This window comes from Hemiscyllium ocellatum, chromosome 16 (genome assembly GCF_020745735.1).
Source record: "Hemiscyllium ocellatum isolate sHemOce1 chromosome 16, sHemOce1.pat.X.cur, whole genome shotgun sequence".
Lineage (NCBI taxonomy): Eukaryota > Metazoa > Chordata > Chondrichthyes > Orectolobiformes > Hemiscylliidae > Hemiscyllium > Hemiscyllium ocellatum.
In genome coordinates this window covers 56,119,293-56,141,090 of record NC_083416.1, presented here as the reverse complement: position 1 = coordinate 56,141,090, position 21,798 = coordinate 56,119,293, and the positions used below count along the sequence as shown (strand labels likewise).

Genomic DNA, 21,798 nt, shown 5'->3' with positions numbered 1-21,798 from the left:
GGACTCCACAATCACTGAGGATGGAGATATTTGTGGACCCTCTACCTCCAGTGAGTTGTTTAATGTCCAACACCATTGATGACTGGATGTGACATCCAGTCTGTTGGATGCGGAAATGTTTATCTTCTCCACCATCCCCTGTGCCCCCAATTCCATGCTGCTTTTACACACACACAAAAAAATCTTGTGTTGTAATTTCACCAGCTGACACTTCATTTTTATGTATGCCTGATGCGGTTTCTGACTTTCCCTTCTACACTCTTTGGTGGGATCTGCAAGGTCATGAAGTTACAGATTGTAGTTGAATACATTCTGCAGTTGCTGATGGTCCAAAGCACTGCATGAATGCCCAGTTTTTGTGTTGCTAGATCTATTCCAAAGTCTGTCCTATTTAGTATGGCAGTGGTGCCACACAGAACAATGGACAATACCCTGTTTGTGAAGAGGGGACCTTGTCTACACAAGGGCTGTGCAGTGGTCATTCCGACCAATCCTATCATGGACTGATGCATATGTGTTAAGTAGATTTCTCCTCTTGTTTCCCTCATCACCTGCCATTGACCCAGTCTAGTCACTCTGTCCTGTTGGACTCAACCAGCTACTAAGCCACTCTAAGTGATGGACATTGAAGTTCCACAACCAGAGTACACTCCATGCTCTGCCACCCTTGCTTCTTATAAATGACATTCAATGTGCAGTGATATTGATTCATTAGCTGAAGGAGAGCTGTAGGTGGTAAACAGGAGTAGACTTCCTTGTCATCTCTTGATGTCACGCAGTGAGACTATATGGGATGTGGAGTCAATGTGGAAGACTCTATGTTCCGCTTCTGCCAGACTGTGCACCCTTATGCCACCATTTCTGTTTGTCTATCCTCCTGGTGGTTCAGGACACATCCACAAATTGTTGTAGTGATATCTGGGACATTGTACGTCTGATGCAATTTCTTGACAATGGAAAGATAGGGAAGGTTCAGAGTGGAATTGAAAAATACAAGCCAGAGAAGCAAATAGAGAGTTTGAGAAGAGCCCAGCAACAAAAATAAATGGAATTTGAAAAGTATTTTTTGATGTATAAATTGTGAAAAGTTTAGAAAACAAAGATTGGAAATTATTATGAACCTAAGGAGGGGATACATTTATGGAAGTGGAAGGTGTATGCAGGGCTGGTGTATTCAATTTGCACCTTCACCAAGGAGAAAACTCTTGGTGAAGAGAGTAGTTGAGAGAATTGACGAATGTAAATTGATAAAGAGGTAACAGTTAGGTCACTGCACTTAACATTGATACTCCACCAGGAACAGAAGAGATGCTTCCAAGAACACACATGGATCTAACTTTGCTCTCTGAACATTTCAGCAAGTCAATTTACATTTAATTATCATGCATTTTACAGTATGGGCAGTGCCTTCTGTGAAACTATCGACTGTGAGTAGTGAGGAAGTGTTGTATCTTGGAACAATGCACTAGTGTACTGCAAAGCATTGTCAGATAAAATTCTTGTGCAATAACAAGCATACTGATGGCGACTGTAATGTGTCCAGAACTGATGAGCTCATGGTATCTTTGATTTGTCGCACAAGAGGGGATTTAGTGTAGTCAGTCATCAGAATGTAATCAAATCCATGGACATGAAAAATATCAGTGGCAATTGTGCACCATGACTTGGAAGGTGTATCATGCAGAGGGAGAGAATCTCTTGATTGTTGAAATTGATAGACTTGAGGTTTCATGTTACTTGATTAGTTGATCAATGCCTGTAGGTGTGCTGCAAGTAATTCTCATTATAATCACATCTTTTCTGCACCTTGTGATCTACATGAATATGCTTTAGCATCTCTTGATTTATTGCTTATAGATTTGCTATTTGTCTTTGAAGATTAAATTCCTTGAGTGTCCTAGGTCATTTCTGAATGACCAGATAATGTTTACAGTTGCACCAGTGTCAATATTAGCATTTACTGAAAGTTGGCCATTCCTTTAGGCATATATCCTTTGGATAGGGATAAACGTTTTTCTCATGGTGTCTATGTATCAAATTGTCTGCCTCGGTCTGTGATGTTGCAGTTACTTCTTCGATTGCGTTAATATGATGGATAGAATAATGAAAATTGTGCTGGGCTCTTCTCAAACACTATTTGCTCCTCTCTGGTTTGTATGTATCAATTCCACTCTGAACCTTCCCTATCTTTCCATTGTCAAGAAATTGCTTCTAATGTACCATGGTTGGCTGACTCTTTTTCACATGCTGAAATGGAGAATTGTGTTGGACCTTGGGTTTCCTAAAGTAATTAGATTCCTTGCATGTTTTAGTCCAATGACTTCTTTTAGAATATAGCTTGCATATGTCATGAAATGCTAGGCACTGAATTGGTGGTATGAGACAAGCCACATGACATATAAGATTTGGATGGTCTGTTGAAGCTGTTGATTGGCACAATAGTTCTTGTCAAATAAAGCACTTGAAGGTGTTGCGAGCGAACCACATTTGCTTCAACTGAGTCCTGTTCTTCAAGCAACAATTTATTAGTATAATCTTTAAGTTTGTATAGAAGTACTTTTCTGAAGGAATTAATAGTTGGAAAGAAACTGACCATTTCCATTAGCCTTTCAGCTAAATTTGAGTTGATTAAATTATGTTGCACGCTTTTGCAACAACACTTGCCAACAAATTAATCAAATATTTTACTTGGCTGTTGACTGAAACTTAAGCTGGTCTACGAAAATCAGAAAAGTTTTGTCAGGATCTTTACTGTCATCATTAGAAATAACAAAGGATTTAACTCTTTTAAATTCTTCTTTTCCCAAAGGTATATGAAATCTGACTGAAATGCAAGATCTGAAATAAAAACAGAAAGCATTGAATAAATCCTGAAGGTCCAATGAAATATTAAATTGGACTTGAAACATGAACTTTGCTTCCCTCTTCACAGATGCTGCCAGATCTGTTGAGTTTCTCCAGCTCTTTCTGTTTCTAATTAAGGAGTTTGATTGCATGTCTTCTTCAACAGTTGTGTATTGACCCAGGAACTGAAGCTTAATCCTAAATAATGGAAGCTTTGACAGAATGTCAATGGCTTGCCAATCCATGCGAGATATTTGTTTTCTATCTCTGTCACACTCATCCATCCCTGGAAAGGGGTTTATGTCCAAAACATTGATTCTCCTGCCCCTCAGATGCTGCCTGACTGGCTGTGCTTTGCCAATGCCATACGTTTTCACACACTTTAAAATGCCAGAATAAAAATCTGCAGAGTAATGTTATGTTTTCTGTTAATTTTTTCAAACCATTTGGTGTGGTGTTTTTTTTTGTTAGTTTGTGCATCATTTTAAAAATAACTTGAATCTCTAGGTGGAATTCTCACCAAAATAAGAGGTGATGACTTCATGTATACTTTTTTGTTTGTTTATGCACTATTTTAGAAGGCAAGATGGTGAAATCTGATGATAGGACACAGCTAAGGCTTTTATAGAAAGCAGAATTTTTGGTATTTTCTTTCTGTACTTTATTAAATGGGATCTGCCCTTTATGATTGTAAACTTCCTTTATTTTAAGTTAGCCCAGTTGTGACTCTATTTTAAAGAGAGAGAGAGAGAGAACTCCTGAAATGTGTCTCTTTTGAGGTTTTTATGCTTCAATATGGGTTGTAGCACTAATCTTGATTGTAGTTCTAACTGCATCACTGAACTCAGGTAGATGAGGAGGATTTACCATGAGGAGAAATTCTTTTCATGACTGCCTAATTTCAGTGCCGTCTAATAGACACTAATCAGCTATCATAGCCTTAGCTTTTAATGCCACTTTTTATCATCATGATGTGATTTCTTGGGTCAAATAGTATAGTTTTGTCTCTGACCCTTAAAGTCAACTTATGTAAAATATAACATAAAGTTTGGGAGTTTGTTGAGACAACTAACTTTTTCTCATGCCATGTGGGATAGACAAAATGCTCATTGTCAGCTTCACATCAAACCTCAATCTTGAATTTGGTAGAGAGTTTTCTTTTAAAGCCAGATGGCTCTTCTGCCACTGATCCTCCTATTTACCCTAGTAGGGAGTGAAATCTGGTAGTTGGCTTGTATATCAGTTACTGAAAGTAAGCATAAAGTGGTGGAGAAGATAAATGGTATGTAGCCTTCATAGTGAGAGGATTTGAGTAAGGAACCGGGATATTTTGCTGTAGTTGCATTAGGCCTCTTGGAGTACACTTGGAGTACTGTGTGCAGTTTCAGTCTCCTTCTCTGAGCAGACACATTCTGGCTATGGATGGAGTGCAACAAATGTTTACCAGACTAATTCCTGGGATGGTAGTACTGACTTATGAAGACAGGAGGAAGTGAGGACAGCAGCTGCTGGAGATCAAAGTCGAAGAGTGTGGTGCTGGAAAAGCACAGCTGGTCAGGCAGCAACTGAGGAGCAGGAAAGTCGACGTTTCGGGCATAAGCCCTTCATCAAGAAGGAAGGACAGTTTAAATGCAGGATGAATGTTCCCAATGATCAAGAGTCCAGAACCAAGGATCACAATTTAAGGTAAAGTGTAGGCAATTAGGACTGAGATGAGGAGAACCTTTTTCACCGAGACAGTGATGACACTATGGAGTTCTCTGCCACAGAAAGCAATTAAGGCCAAAACAGAAATTTTCAAGGAGTTAGATTTAGTCCTTCGAGCTAAAGGGATCAAGGGGTTTGGGGAGAAAGCAGGAATAGGGTACTAGGTTGGATGATTAGCCATGATCATATTGGATAGCAGAATATTTTTGAAGGGCCAAACAGCTTAATCCAGCTTCTTTCTTCAATGTTTGTAAGCCTTTCTATGAACTTGTGCCAGAATCAGTGGTTGTTGAGGCCTACCTTAATGTTAGGAGCATTTTGCTCCATTCTTTAATGCTTTTCAGAAGCTGTCTGGTGAGTTCCTCACTCGGCAGGTGTTGGCAGTTACAGAACATCATTGCTTGTCAAATACCTCATTGACAACCTGACTAATCATATCCATCTTAACAATCTCAGTGAACATATTAGACATCAAGAAAACTTGACATGGAGTCCAGAGTGATCACCTGACAGATTCAGCTCACTACCTACTCTGAATGACCATCATGTTGGACACCAAGCACTAACCTTTCAGGGCGTACTCCTTCGGCACTGGCCACATGCCAACCTCTAAGAACCCTCATGGTACATCTCCAATCCACTTACAGGATACCTATGCACTTCAATGCTGCACCAAAGGTTGTACTGGCGATGATCACTACAATGTTGCAGCAAGGACACTGTGCACTCAGGGACATGAACCCAGCTCAGGGATGGACCAGGATGCATTTCTGGACTGTTTGCTCACAATAATATCACTCAGTCACTTTCCCCTACCTGGATGCTCACAGCATCTCTGCCTTGCATTTATGCTTTGTTTCCTCAGCTGGAAATTCAAGGTTCGTATTACTTTTGCTTTGCTTTGTCATTTAGCACAGTCTCTGATTCGAGGTAATGGGCTACATCTTATGTTTGCATGGCTCAGTCCCTGATGCATTTGCCTTTGGAGGGCTTTTTGCTACAAGATCAAATGAGGTTTCTTGCCACATCTTACCAAACACCCTGCCATACTTCTATGGCATCCCATTCATCCAGTACTATCGCTACCTTACCAAATGCAGTTCCTAGAATACTGATCCCAATTCTGCTTCCCAATATTCCTCCCCTTACAAATACAGCTACCACTTCACAAGTGTTATCTACCTTTACTCCCAGCCTGCAGCCCCCAATCCCAATGAACAGGCTCTGAAGTCCTCTTCCTGCAGCATCGCCATGACCCCAGGTCTGACCCAAACACTCTTTCTCTTCAGTTTATCTGCATTGAGCTGACAGACTAACAGTGGCCGAACCCCTTGAGCGACCTAACCAGACATCCTTGGATGGGAAGCGCCCAGACCACTGACTGATCCTGTACATCTCCCCAGTGCTATGGTCTTACTCTCCCCAGACTGGCCTCTGTGAAACCACAGGACTTACCATGTACCACTGCCCAGACTACAGAGCATGGAGCCCTGACCCAAAACACCCCAACCGGTTACCTGACAGTCGCCAATCCCTTGGATTTATAAAGGAGACTGCCGTTGACCTACGATACCAGAACGTCCTGACTGATAGGTGCCTCCACGCACATCAGTAAGGTCTACTCCCCTGAGACTTTGAGAGATGGCTTGCTTGCTTGCTGCACATGCAGCGTATTTACTGTGTCAGCAGCAGTCACAAGATGTGAGATTGACCTACCATACAAAAAGATATCTGCCCTTCTTAACCAAACACTATTGGCCAGCAAGACAGGGTACCTGGTTACGTGACTGTGCTAATTGGCACAGCATGGCAAGACAACTGGAAAGCTGATTAGCATGCGGGTAGGTTGTAAGTGAGCAAAAGCTATGAGAGCAAGCAAGCAGCTTGAAGATGTAGCCTGATCCAATCCAATCTTTATTTGCAACATCTCTTTGCAGCAGCCTTCAGTGTTAGTTGACAGTGTGCCCTGCAATGCAGATCTATGTTTTCTAAGGGCTTTTGCCCGAAATGTCAATTTTGCTGCTCCTTGGATGCTGCCTGAACTGCTGTGCTCTTCCAGCACCACTAATCCAGAATCTGGATTCCAGCATCTGCAGTCATTGTTTTTACCTAGCTGGCATTACTAGCTACCCGCTCTGATTTCCATGTCGAGAATTCTTGATGTCTAGTTTGTTCAGTGCACTTAGTAAAATGAATATAACTGAGGCAAGCTGAGGCATTAACAAGCTGTTTAACAAACAATAATCCACTTAATTGGCAACTCATTACTGCCGAGTGAGAAACTCGCCACGCCTCTCCGCAGATACATGAAAGATGGAGCCAGTTGCTCCTGATGTCAGGTTGAAACTTGCCAGATGATGCCACAAATCTCGGCATTGCCCACATCATGCCAGTCTCTATTAGGAGTGCCCATGGAGTCAGAAGTTTAGACTCTGTGACTCTGACTTTTAGTTTGCCAACTTTCTTTTCCTTAATTTATTGTGTTAGTGGTAGTGATTATATTCTTCTGAACCTGTTAAATTCAAATTTGTAAAAAAATACTTTGATGTCGAGTTGTTTTGTTTGGTAAGCTCATACACCATCAGCTTTGAAATTCTACATATCCCACTGTGCTACATGCCGCTGTGCTATGCCTCCATCAGCTCTTTTAAGTTATCTCTAGTTGGGGCTGACAACTCTAATTTTATATCAATTGATCCTGTGGACTCGTGATCAGAGAAACATTTCTAAATTCATTTCAAGCAGAGACAGAAGGCTTTCAACCAGCATATTGGAAAGAATAGAGCTGTGTTCTAACTCACTATGATACTCAGGTACTCATGGTAACAATCAATATGACCAAGATTCGGTGTTATTTCCACCTTTGTTTGTGCAGAGAATTATCTCAGAATTCAATAAAAAGTGGTTTAATGCATTTTGGACATACGAGTCTTTCGAGCTGAATCTTCGACAAAAAGCGATGAGATATCTTCATCAACTCCTGCATCATTCTTTGCAATGCAAGTGTATGCCCCTGTATCTTCGTAACGCACACTGTTAATGTGAATTTCACCTCCATTTGCTATAGAAACACGGAACACAAACAAGAATGCACAAAACAAAATAATTATTAATTGATAGTTATTGATCAGAGACTTTGACATAATGACAACTTCCATTTCATATTGTCAAGGCATCTCACAGAAGCAATGATCGAACAAAACTTCATGCCGACTCACATAAGGCAATATTAAAATACTAAGACGGGGGATGAAAAGCTCAATCAAATAAGTAGATTTTAAGCTATGTCTTAAAAAGAGGAGAGAAGTAGAAAGTTGGAGAGGTTTAGGTAGAAAACACAAGAATTTAGCATTCATATAAAAAAATGTTGCTGATGCCATCATCCTGGGTGTGGAGCGATGAAAGCTAGGGATGCAAAACATTCGAACTGGATTAATGCAAAGACCTTGGAAGTTTATAGGTTTGGAGAAAATTCCACAGATCGGGAGGGATGAGGGTCGGACAGAAGTTAAGGAATTAGAATTTTAAATTGTCTTTAAAAGTGGCAGTCTCACATTGAGCTCACAATTTAAATGTCAAAAAAAATTGGAATTATTTTAGACATTCTATTTTTTCTCACCACCATCCTTTGTTTGGTGTGCTGCCTTTATTGAAAGCTAGGCCTAGGGGAGTTGCTGATGCCAGCGTTACAAGCTGACTGCAATACATAGCCGAAACTGAAACATGCTGGGTTAATGATCATGTCAATCAATATTAATTCAGCTCCTTACATTGTCAGAAGTCAGTAATCCATTAAAATAGTTCAGTCAATTATTATTACCCTTTATTCATTCGTAACTACTGGTATTTTAGAGAGATATTTTTGCTTTCATTTTGCTGGTCCGATTCTCACTGCAATATTTTCTACAATGTGAAGAATGGATGGGTGCCTTGGTTATAGATTGCTATTAAACTAGCCACTGGGAGGTACACTCTCTGAAATTTGAACTGTCTTCTTCCTATTTCCTCTTCTCACACGAACATGGAATCCAATTATTGACCTTCGGGAACTTCTATGACCAAGCTGTTTATACATTGAATGATAAAGTACAGCTGCATTGTACCATTAAGCACATTGCAATGCAATGCTTTTCTCCAGAATATAGTTTATAGTATCCTGGATAACACAATTGCTTTTCAGATGAGTTTCCCAAACAAACCTTTAAAGCTGTTGCATCACAGAACTTTATTCTGTTATCATAATTAATTACAACAAAGTTAAAAATCACACAACACCAGGTTATAGTCCAACAAGTTTAATTGGAAGCACACGAGCTTTTGGAGCTAGTGATCCAATTAAACCTGTTGTTGTGCGAGCAGAACCACAACAACGGATACCCGAGCTACAAATCTTCAATCAGATTTTTGTACACCCCAGTCCAACACCGGCATCTCCAAAGTTGTCTTAATCTAGCGCCTGCATTTTTAATGCTCCTATGTTTCACAAACTGTTTCCAAGAAATATATTACAAAGAGAGAGGTGAATCAGAGGGACAAAGAATTTCCCCTAACATAGACCAGTCACAATTCAGATGTTCTGGTTGACTTTTTTGTACACCGTCTCACTATTAGAGCAAAAAACTCATCTGCTGCATGCAAATGTACAAGGCTGATTCAACTTATATCTGCTGATGCATCTAGATACTGAACAACCCATTTTGATGTCTATGTGACAGCTTGCTACAAAGTTGCAAGGACTTTACCAGGCCTTCAGAAGTAGGGATGGTGGTGTGGGGGTCTGGTGAAATCACAGGGAGTCTGTTTGGCAGGAGCAGACATGGAGAGGTTGCCCGCTTGGTGGATGCAGGAAGCCAGTTCACGTAATTGCAGTGTTAGAAGCATTTTGCCAATAGTATGGTGACTCCCTGCTATTTGGGGAAGACACCAGCCAAATGTCTCATTGCTGTAGTCTTGAAGAATGCTTTAGTGGAACAAATAAGAGAATCTTAGCCAGAGAAAATAGCACCCCTGGTCCCTGTGATCTTCCCTCCAAGGTTTCCATCTGGTCTTGGCCCTAGGTTTTACATTTTATTTCCATATCTGTAATGCATCCTGGGTTTCCTGTGACGCTGCAGAGGAAATCAGAAACAGTCATGGGTAATTTAAAGACAAATAAAACTAGTACTGAACATCTCTTAGTCCACTGAAGAAGCTAAGGGCATACTGTAGCCTATTACAAGTCCAAAACTGTAGAGAAGAAGTTGCATGTGCCCTGTTGAGCAATCTCTGAACATTACTATAGGTTTCTCATATGGCCATTTGTCATTCTAATGTGACAAAGTGCAGTGTAAAAAGAAATATTATTACTATATTTGAAAACAAAGGATGCTAATGAGATTAGATACTACCTAATAGCACCAGTTGGTTAGGTAATGTTGAAGTAATATCTAGACCATTCTTCAGCCAGGTAATTTTGGGAAATGGAATTCCATCGGCATGACATTTTAAACTGGTAGTCACACCAGGTTCTTGTGCCTGGCTTTCAGGATATACTCTGATAACTGGAGGAACTACAAACACAAAAAAAAAGAACATTTTTCATTGAATATCAGAGATGAGAATAACAATAACAATAACTCCTATAACGATAATACCTGTCCAACATTTCTCACAGAAGAATGTTTGTGAGAGACATTATAGGTAGTGACTACAACATCATTTAAATTAGAAGCATTTTGGAAACTTTCAGTTTGTTTCGCATGGTCACAAAGCAAATTATTGCAGGTGATAGAAATTTAAAATATGAAACACAAATTTTTATCTTATTCAATTCAGGGAGTTCCGAGATGGAATACAGCTGAATTGTACTGTATTGTACCTATGGGCTGTAGAATAGATGGGTGGACCTATGAATTAGAAAATGTACCTGCACTGGACTATTCACCCACAATATGGATGAGTGCCCCACCCTGTGGTCCAGTACAGATATTTAATTGGCTAACTAATGCCTAATTAAATAACTCATCCCTCTGCTACTGCAATGTAATGAGTAGCAATAGAGGGTGCACTCAATGTGTACCACAGTAAGTCTAACCCATAGACATCTGGTCAGTGCAATGAGAGGCCAAGGGGCCCTCCTCTCTATCACTCCCTGCCCCCATTTTGGTCCCCCACCAACTCCATGCCAGTTTGCAGTCTCCACTCTTTTGCCTTCTCTAAATCCATCCTTCTTTGCTGGGGCCTGCCATTGACGAGTTGTTGAAATTTCCTGGGTTTAGATGAGTCTCCTTGGCCTCTTGCAATACCAGCAATGTCCACTAGGGTAGGTGTGAGACAGGGCTGCTGGTCTCGGATTGGCTGGAGGCAAAGGGAACACCTGCTTCTTATTAATTAAAGAGTCATCAGCTGAAAAAATTAAGGTGGGACAAATTGTCAACTGGATGTGAGCTCACCCCTGAATTTTGTTCTGGGGTGTGGGAAGCTTACTTTCAGCTTATAATTTATCCCATGGCCTTATGTTTTGTGTTTAATGACTCTGTCAGTTCTATTAATATGAAGCAGTGGACTGTGAGATTGGTACCTCCATTTGATGTGGAGTGTAGGGATTGTAACATGGTCAGCCAGGTGGGCCTCATGGAATATCACTTCCCTGACTGGGGCTGTTAATCTGGTCCAGTCAGGGAGCCCTGGCTGATGAATAAAAGCAATAGTGTTAGATATCCTAACACTCTGAGAGTTGGCTTTGAAGGAGCTGGATCAGAGGCAGAGGTCTCCATGTGTAAATAAAGGGTGACTTGGAGATGGGCCTTCGGCATCTATGGAGTTATATCAGGGTTTTTTTCTTAGCCCCCCCCCATATTTCACTCAGCAGTACCTTATGGGCCACATATCAGGCTAGGTTTTGGGCTCAGGCCTCTTCCATGATGATTAAATCAGATGACATGAGTTAAAGTCTCCCTAGGTATTTATTGCCAAGCTAAGGACCTCAGGTGGGCCACATACAGATCCCTACGCAATACCTCCCATGACACTTGTAAAATCATAGCAGGGGCAAATGACACGTTATGTTAACTGATGGGTGTGCCTCAGTATTTAGCTATCTGCCTGTAGAAAGTGGATCAAAACTCTTAATTACTTTCCACAAATGTCATCCGACTTTCTGAGCATTTCTAATACTTCTTGCTCTTGCTTGACATACGATACAGGGGGTTTTACAGAATAAGAAGTTGGGGATAACTATTCAAAGGAATCTAAACTCAACTCTTCCTGATCTATGCTGCAAGTTTTAGAACATAGAACAATACAGAGCAGAACAGGCCCTTCGGCCCTCGATGTTGCGTCGACCTGTGAACTATTCTCAGCTCTTCCCCCTACACCATCCCAAAATCATCCGTGTGCTTATCTAAGGACTGTTTAAATCTCCCTAATGTGGCTGAGTTGACTACATTAGCAGGTATGGCTTCCATGCCCTTACCACTCTCTCAGTAAAGAACCTGCCTCTGACATCGGTCTTAAATCTATCACCCCTCAATTTGTAGTTATGCCCTTTCGTACAAGCTGACGTCATCATCCTAGGAAACAGTCTTCCACTATCTACCCTATCTAATCCTCCAATCATCTTGTATGTCTCTATCAAATCCCCCTTAGCCTTCTTCTTTCCAATGAGAACAGACCCAAGTCTCTCAGCCTTTCCTCATAAGATCTTCCTTCCAGACCAGGCAACATCCTGGTAAATCTCCTCTGCACCTTTTCCAATGCTTCCCCATCCTTCCTGTAATGGGGCGACCAGAACTGCACACAATATTCCAAGTGAGGCCGCACCAACATTTTGTATAGTTGTAGCACGATATTGCGGCTCCAGAACTCAATCCCTCTACCAATGAAACCTAACACACCGTATGACTTCTTAACAGCACTATCCACCTGGGTGGGAACTTTCAGAGATCTATGCACATGGACTCCAAGATCCCTCTGCACATCCACACTATCAAGAATCTATCATTGACCCAGTACTCTGCCTTCCTGTTATTCTTCCCAAAGGGCATCACCTCACATTTAACTGCATTGAACTCAATTTGCTACATCTCAGCTCAATTCTGCAGTGTATCCAAGTCCCCCTGCAACCTATAACATTCTTCCAAACTGTCCACTACTCCACTGACTTTAGTGTCATCTGCAAATTTACTAATCCATCCATCTATGCCTGCGTCTAAGTCATTTATAAAATAGACAAACAGCAGTGATCCCAAAACAGATCCTTGTGGCACACCACTAGTAACTGGACTCAGACTGAATATTTTCCATCAACCATCACTCGCTGCCTTCTTTCAGAAAGCCAGATTCTAATCCAAACTGCTAAATCACCCTCAATTCCATGCCTCTGCATTTTCTCCATCAAAGGCTTTACAAACCTTAAAGACCAGGGACATATCAGGTAAGCTTCTCTTTTTTACCTTGTGACTAGGGGACTAGCAGGGGATGGCAGTGCAGGGAGAGCAATGTTCCTCCTGCATGATGTTTGAGGTCAGGGATGCCATTAGTGTCCCTCCAAGTACATCTGCAGGAAGTGCACCCAACTCTCGCTCCTCCAAGACTGTGTTAGGGAACTGGAACGGGAGCTGGATGAACTTCGGATCATTTGGGAGGCAGAGGCTGTGATAGATAGGATTTACAGGGAAGTAGTTACTCCTAGGCAAGAAAAAACCTGGGTGACTGTTCGAAAGGAGAAAAAACAGTCAGTGGAGGCACCCCCTGTGGTCGTTCCCCTGAAAAACATGTGTACCATTTTGGATACCATTGAGGGAGACAACTTACAAAGAACAAGCAGTGGGGCCCAGGTCTCTGGCGCAGAGCCTGTCCCTGTTGCACAGAAGGAAAGGAGGGAAAGGAGGAGAGTGTTAGTCATTGGGGACTCGATAGAGGTTCAGACAGAAAGTTTGTTGGGAACGAATGAGACTCGTGGTTGGTATGTTGCCTCCCAGGTGGCAGGGTCCGTGATGTCTCGGATCGTATCTTTGGGGTCCTGAAGGGAGACAGTGACCAGCCTCAAGTCGTTGTCCATGTAGCTAACAATGACATAGATAGAAAGAGGGAGATAGGGATGTAAGGCAGGATTTCAGGGAGCTAGGGTGGAAGCTGAGAGCTAGAACAAAGTTGTTATCTCTGGTTTGTTACCTGTGCCACGTGAAAGCAAGGCAAGGAATAGGGAGAGATATCAGCTGAACACGTGGCTGCAAAGATGGTGCAGGAGGGAGGGTTTCAGGTCTTTGGATAATTGGAGCTCATTCTGGGGAATGTGGGACTTGTACAAACAGGACAGTCTTCACTTGAACCAGAGGGATACTAATATCCTGGGTGGGAAATTTGCTGGTGCTATTCAGGTGGGTTTGAACTAGCTCAGCAAGGGGATGGGAACCAGAGGTGTAGTTGCAGTGCACAGGAGGATAAGAGCGGGAAGGACGGGGACAGGATTTCAGGGTCACAGGAATGTGCTGGCAGACAGCAAACTGGTTTGAAGTGTGTCTACTTCAACGACAGAAGTATCCGAAATAAGGTAGGTGAGCTTGTAGCATAGATAGGTACCTGGGACTTCAATGTTGTGGCCATTTCGGAAACATGGATAGAGCAGGGTGAGGAATGGATGTTGCAGGTTCCAGGGTTTAGATCTTTCATTACAAGCAGGCAAGGCGGTTAAAAAGATGGAGGCATGGCCTTGTTAATCAAAGATAGTATAACGGTCTGAGAGAATTTTTGATGAGGACTCGTCTACTGACGTAGGGTGGGCTGAGGTTAGAAGCAGGAGAGGAGAGGTCACACTGCTTGGAGTTTTTTTATAGGCCTCTGCAGAGTTCTAGGGAGATGGAAGAGTAGATTAGCAAAGTTATTCTGAATAGGAGTGAAAGGAACAGGGTGGTCATTATGGGGGACTTTAACTTCCCCAATGTTGACTGGAAATGTAATAGATCTAGCACGTCAGATGGATCAGTTTTTATCCAATGTGTACAGGAGGGTTTCCTGACACAGTATGTTGAAGGGCCGACAAGAGGGGAGGCCACACTGGATCTGGTGCTTGGTAATGAATCAGGCCAGGTGTTTGATTTAGTTGTAGGTGAGCACTTTGGAGAGAGCGACCATAATTCAGTTACATTTAGTTTAGCCATGGAAAGGGATAGGTACATGCCACAGGTCAAGAGTTATCGATGGGGCAAGGGCAATTATAATGCATTTAGGCAAGAATTAGGATGCATAGAATGGGGTAGCAAAATGCAGGGGATGTGGACAATTGAAATGTGGAGCTGGTTTAAGGAACAGATATTGCGTGTCCTTGATAGGTATGTCCCTGTCAGGCAGAGAGGAAGTGATAAGGTAAGGGAACCGTGGTTTACCACAGAAATTACATCTCTTGTTACGAAGAAGAAGGAGGCTGGTGTGTTGATGAGGCAAGATGGTTCAGATGAATTGATGGAGAGTTACAGATCAGCTAGGAAGGACATAAAGAGAGAGTTAAGAAGAGCAAAGAGAGGACACGAGCAGTCTTTAGCAAATAGAATAAAGGAGAACCCTAAAGCTTTCTACAGGGATGTGAGGAATAAAAGGATGATTAAGGTAGGAATAGGGACAGTCAAAGACAGAAGTGAGAAGTTGAGTGTGGACCCTGTAGAGATCGGAGAGGTGCTAAATGAACATCTCTCGGGAAAAGGAAAATATTGCAGAGGAGAAAAATGAGGTACGAGGTATTAGACTAGAAAGGATCGAGGTTAGTTATGCACAGGTGTTATCAATTCTAGAAGGAGTGAAGGTAGACAAGTCCCCTGGGCCGGACGGGATTTATCCAAGGATTCTCTGGGAAGCTAGGGAGGAGATAGCACAGCCTTTGGCTTTGATATTTGAGTCGTCATTGTCTCAGGTTTAGTACCTGAGGACTGGAGGATTGCAAACGGTGTGCCCTTGTTCAAGAAGGGCAGCAGAGATGACCCAGGTAATTATAGACCAGTGAGCCTTACTCCTGTTGTAGGAAAGGATTATAAGAGATAAGATTTATAATCATCTAGCAAGCAACAATTTGATTTTAGACAGTCAAGATGGTTTCATCAAGGGTAGGTCATGTCTCACAAACCTCATTGAGGTTTTTGAGAAGGTGACCAAGCACGTAGATGAGAGTCGGGCCTTTGATAAGGTTTGAATAAACAAAGTTTATTCACTTTGTTTCCTTATTTCTGTAACAGTCAATAAAGTATAAAGAATGTTATGACCAAAGCTGGAGCAGTGCACTGTCACTCTAGTCCCACTACTCCATGAGGCACAACATAAAATAAATATATTTTTCCCAGTTACCGAGATGACCGATTAAATGCCTTAAACAATATCATATTTTAGATAACAAGATCAATCAATCATGGCCTTCAGGAGGATGATCACAATTGGATCAGGTGGCCTACAAAAAAAAGGACATCAGCGATCACAATATAAACTTCTGGGCTTCCCATGCAGCATGTGCTGCCCTGAAATTCACTAAAACGCCAGTGGACATGGGAGGAGGCCCTTAGCTGGTTATTAAATTGCTGAACAATAAGCAGAAAGGAGGCATCATAAAAGTCCCCTGCTGGATTTCACATGCCCTCTCCAACTTCAACCTGCTTTCAGAAAAGAATAGCATCTAGCCCGAAATATATCACCAAGCCACGAAAGGAAATATTAGTTCTGACAGTTTTGTGGAATGTCTTAAAGGAGGAAGTTGTGACAGAGGGGTGTAGGAAGGTTTTCCTGTCACTGGGGCCTAGGGACCTAAAGGCTCAACCACAAATGGTTTGGAGTCCTGTGCTTTAGATTACAGAAAAATTGTGACAGGTCTTGATGCAAAGTCACAGATTTGAAATTCTGTCTCTCCCCCCACAGATGCTGCTTGACTTTCTGACTCGCTGAATGTTTCCAGCATATCTGCTTTTATTTCAAATTTTGTACATCTGCAGTATTTTGCTTTTATATCAGACCATGGTGGTAATTTTCATGTTATAATATCTTATGTAGCGATTTAAGAAGAATGCCCGGGAACAGACCTCTCAAAAGGAAACTGGTGCCAGTTTAGTTGAGATTGGGTTTTGAGAAAGGTCCAATGCTGTACCATTAAAGTCATCGGGCATTCTTCTGACATTCCTATGCAAAGTTACTGTGTACAGATTTAAGCCACAAACTGACAGTATTCTGTTGTGATTTTGATGGTGAAACAAATGTGAAATCTTTAGTTGTCATTGTCAAGTATTGCTGGCTTAATCTGAAAGATAAGAAGGGTGTTGGCTTCATTACTTATCTCATGCCTGTTAACTCAAAATGAATTAATGTGATGGATTTTGCTGGAGCTGGCCACCTTGCACTGTGCCTTGTTATGTTTTTTTATTTTCTGAAACTTCAACTGAAAACGTGTTTATGCTGGAAGTGTAAGTCGATAACACAGGAAAAAAGGTAAAATAAAGGGATCTCAGAGGAAGGTGCATTAATCAGATCAGGTACAGAAAGAAAAATAAAGAAATGGAAAGAATAATTGTTTTCAGATAGCTTGAAAAGACACAAAGCCACTAGTGAGAAAGAAAGTTAAAAAAAAATACAATTTGACATTTTTAAGATATCAAACAATAACTTATCACCACATAATGAGGCATCCAGTTTTGTTTGATTAAATATTTTGTCAGAGAGCTTGATTGCCACTGAATTAACAGTTCACACGTTGTTAAAACAGTTATCAATCTGTGGTGAGCTTAATTACTGTGGGAAGTTAGTGTAAAATAATTAAAATAATGGGTAAAAGAAATACAATATTTGTTTTGCAAAGCAAAGGAGTGGTATATCAAGCTGTAAGCTCTAGCGTTCTCCAAATCATGGTCTATCTCTTAAACCTCCGAATTAGCAAACCAATGTTCACATTAATAATGTTGTGCATTATTAACATGTTTTCTTTCAGCAATATCTAGCTATATCTGATCAATTCTCTTGCTAATAACAACACATTTGTTCAATGCAAGGCAATAGGAAGCACAATTACCCAAGTGTCAAGTTGCTATAGCAGCTAATCCAGCATTTATAAAGTCTAATTTGTGATTGAAAAACAATCAGATGACATATTATGTGGCATTTGAAGACTCTCTATAACTGTCAGGTATGACATTTACTAACCATTCACCTGCAGGATGTGGGTCTGGAGAAGCTCATCATAGCCAAATGCATGACAGGTATAATTCCCCATGTGGATTGTTGTAACTTTAGTAATGTAAAGAGAGCCATCATCCCCAAAATCCTGCAAAAGCAACAGAAAAATATGTAGTATTATAATGAAGCGCAGACAGTCCAAGTGAGAAAAAAGCACAAAAATGCCACAAAAACCAAAAGAACTGTGGATTCTGTCAATTGAGGCAAAAACAGAAGTTGCTGGAAAAGCTCAGCAGTTCTGAGGATGCTGCCAGACCTTCTGGGCTTTTCCAGCAACTTCGGTTTTTGTGACAAAAATATGCTGTCCAGAAAGATAGATCATTGCTGATCAATAGAAATAAAATTCCATAAAGTTTTGAAACTTTAAGAATTGTTTCTCTGGTTGCATTAATATAAAGGAAATATAGTTGATTAAGCGAATAAGAAGACTCTTGCAAATATCTTGGCCAGATTGTTTTTTTAAAAAAAGTAAAGCAAGAAAGGGACTTGGAGAAAAAGAGAGAATAACGTATGCAGAAGAGCGAAGAATACAATTTGGACAATCTGAGGTTCAGGAGCCAAATACTCTTGCAATTTGAAGCTTATTCAAGCAATACAGTGCAAAATGTGTACCATCTGTCACCACAAATCATAGCTCTGAATGAAAATGGACAATTACTCATTTGTAGATGATGCTTGGCTTAAAACCCAATGCATTACAGCTTTCCCTGTTTTTACTGGGTATTCATGTTGAGGCAATTTAAATTGCATGGTTCCCTGATCATTTAAAATACTAGGGTAGTTTGGAAGGAATAATTCTACCATTCTTGATGGTAATCCACTATGCAAACCAAGGAGTTTAGAACTGTTTCAAAAATAGTACTCGAGCACTGTGCCACAGTACCTGCTTACGGAAATGAGCATAGAACAACTGGGACTTAATTACATGCCTCTGATCATACTACTGAACATGTAGGAACATAACAAAATAAATGAGATAAAATCCTAAATGCCTTGCATAGCTACAGGGCAAATAACTTAATATTCTTCAAAGTCCTGTGGTTATTTTAAAATAATTGCTTGCTTTGATGCACAGTGACAGAAGAGAACATATTAAAGAAAACATTGTGCCAATTAAGAGAAGAGTGATTGCTCTAGAGAATGGAACAATAGACAAAAAATGCAACTTTGTCAGGGATGTTTACAGGTAGTAGAGAATTTGGCCATCAGATTTACAGTTCACTTGAGTGTCTCATCTTTTGTGAATACCATGAAACAGATGATGTTATGTCACTCGGCCATTATATATCACTCTTGAATTAAGTCTATTGGAAGTTAAACTGTGGAGAGGTATGTAAAAGATGGCTAACTTTATACTATCTGTTTTACATTATCACCAAAGTTTAAATGAACATATTAGGCAAAAATGGCAGAAGAATTATACCACATGTTAGTTCAACAGACCACATACATTGATATCTTCTAGATCCAAGAAATTTAAAATGATTCCATTGTGTTTCCAGATGATTGGTGGTCTTAAGATGCCCTGAATAGCACATGATAATACAGCACTCAGTCCCACTGTTACTGTGGTTACACTGATCTTCTTATCTTCAGGGAGAGTCAGCTGAATAACCTCTGGAAATAAATAACATTGAAAGCTCAATAAATCAAACATTTTTAATTACCTCAAATGATCTTTCTTTGAACAGCCATCAAAAGATCTACATTTAAAACAAACTTATATGGTAGAACCTTCCAGCCTGGATGCAGAAAGTGAACTTAATTTACAGGTTGGTGGTAGATCAGACCTCTACCATCTTCTTGCCTGCTTCTGAATTTAGTTCTGGTTGGGTGAACCCAACCTTTCTGTCTTGGTTCCAGTTGAGGTCATTTAATCACCACTTAAGGCCCTTGTTCTGCCAGGATTGCAATTATGTCAGCACGGTTGGGTTGAGAAAGAATTGGCCTACCCAACTGGTTTACCAATGTGCAGACAGGCTGTAAATTTAGGAAAGAGTGCGTTTCAATCTGCCCTAATTTGTGAATGATCAAGGGGCTGGACGTAGGGCAGAGGACTGACCACTGAAAACTACCGACTTGCCCTTGCTACTGAGGGCCCTCCTCTATCTCCCCATGATGCAGCTCCAGGCAACACTAAACGTTTCTGTGGACAACACTTCACCCTAAGGAGTCAGGTAGTGTTGTCTTGACAGCAGCTGCAGCCTCCATGGTTGTGCTGAGTTCTGGAGCTACCAGACTCTGAATGACCAGCAGTTCATGGCAGCTAAGCCTAATTCTGGCAGAAAGCCTGTGACAGCCAATCAGCCACCAGGTTGCCGGAAGATCCAGTAGACACTCACACCTTGGTAGGCGCTTCTCTCCTGGAAACTGCCCTGCTTCTGGACTAAGAGTGTAAAATATTGGCACATTGGAACTTCTTAAGCATTTGATAAACCAGGCCAAAATTAATTTTCCAGGAATTGAGAAATGTTATTTTGAGAAGCACCTAATTAAACAGACAAATAAATATTAAGGAAAGACTTCTGCTTGGTCCTTATTGCACTTCTTGAAAAACTGATGGATGGTAGAAACTCAGTGAGTATCAGTGTACTTCTTCACTGGAAAGCATCACCAGGAAACAGCTTGGTTCATTCACAAGATAGTGCTGCTCTCATAGAAGCAATTCATGCTGTGATTAATTCCTTCGGAAGAATTAGTAATGATGAATAGAACTGAAGCTTATAGAGATGTGTGTAACCTGAGAAGATTATGTGTGTCTCAAGTCATGACTGGGGCTATTGATAATGTGAATCACCATTTGTGGGTCAGTTTTGAAAAGTAAGATGCCCAAATTTTCTGTATTTAAGCTTAATTAGCCATAGGATTATATGAGTATATGAAACTTTACACAATGAATTTAATTAGCTGAACTACAGCCTTGCATATGTTCATGGAATTGGTTGATTTGAAGACTCAAATGGATTTTACTAATTTAATTTTTAAAAATTGGCTTTTAGCTTTAGGGTAACATTTTTTTTCAACACATGTGCCCTTAGCCTCTTTTATAAGAATTTCTGCAGATGGAGCATCTTTGTTCTGTTAGTGGGCGGCACGGTGGCAGTGGGCGGCACGGTGGCACAGTGGTTAGCACCGCTGCCTCACAGCGCCTGAGACCTGGGTTCAATTCCCGACTCAGGCGACTGACTGTGTGGAGTTTGCACGTTCTCCCCGTATCTGCGTGGGTTTCCTCCGGGTGCTCCGGTTTCCTCCCACAGTCCAAAGATGTGTGTGTCACGTGAATTGGCCATGCTAAATTGCCCGTAGTGTTAGGTAAGGGGTAAATGTAGGGGTATGGGTGGGTTGCGTTTCAACGGGTCGGTGTGGACTTGTTGGGCCGAAGGGCCTGTTTCCACACTGCAAGTAATCTAATCTAATCTACTGGTGCTTTTGCATTTTCTTCATTACTACTGTGATCACATTTGTAAAATGCATCCCTGTTTTCCTTTAATCACCAGTAGGGCTTTCTGCTTTATATACTTATATTAACTAAATGAAATGATTGAAGATGTCAGCAATGGTTAGATCAATAATCATTTTGATCAATAGTAGCATTATAACTGAGATAGTACTCTCTGAAAGAGTGAACAAATTATAAAATACTGTCTATGATGGTCTTTGCACAGTCTCCCTCAGTCAATCTTCTCAGCTTAATCCAAATGCATGTTGTATCGATCAATAAAAATACTCTGGCACAATACATGCAGCATGTCTAACATAACACATTGAATGGATTTCTATATTGACAGGACAATTCTGTGTAGGAAACATAATAAAGACAGCAAGAGGACAACACTCTGACTGGTCAACTTGCAAAAATTATTTTCAGTAAGATTATTGGGCAAGGGTTTAATCTTAGTGAGATGCATCGCATCATAATATGCTCAAACAATACTACGGTGCCATCATACTCTAATGCCCTTAGATAACATCACACTCTAAGACCTTTCAATAACACCAGAATGCCATCATACCATCATACTCTTAGATCTTTCTCCTTAGTCACCAGGAGTTTGAGGTATTTTCTGA

At 40.9% G+C, this 21,798-nt stretch overlaps 1 protein-coding gene across 1 annotated transcript in view; it reads right to left on the bottom strand.

The window, feature by feature from the left end:
• The window catches only part of LOC132823080 (follistatin-related protein 5-like), a 377,005-nt gene that overhangs the window by 34,624 nt on the left and 320,583 nt on the right, over positions 1 to 21,798 (bottom strand). The window contains exons 6-9 of the mRNA XM_060836620.1: positions 19,181 to 19,347; positions 17,698 to 17,818; positions 9,939 to 10,100; positions 7,478 to 7,612 (exon numbers count right to left, since the gene is read on the bottom strand). Of these exons, the coding sequence (XP_060692603.1) occupies positions 7,478 to 7,612; positions 9,939 to 10,100; positions 17,698 to 17,818; positions 19,181 to 19,347 (585 nt within the window). The remainder of the gene's footprint in view (positions 1 to 7,477; positions 7,613 to 9,938; positions 10,101 to 17,697; positions 17,819 to 19,180; positions 19,348 to 21,798) is intronic.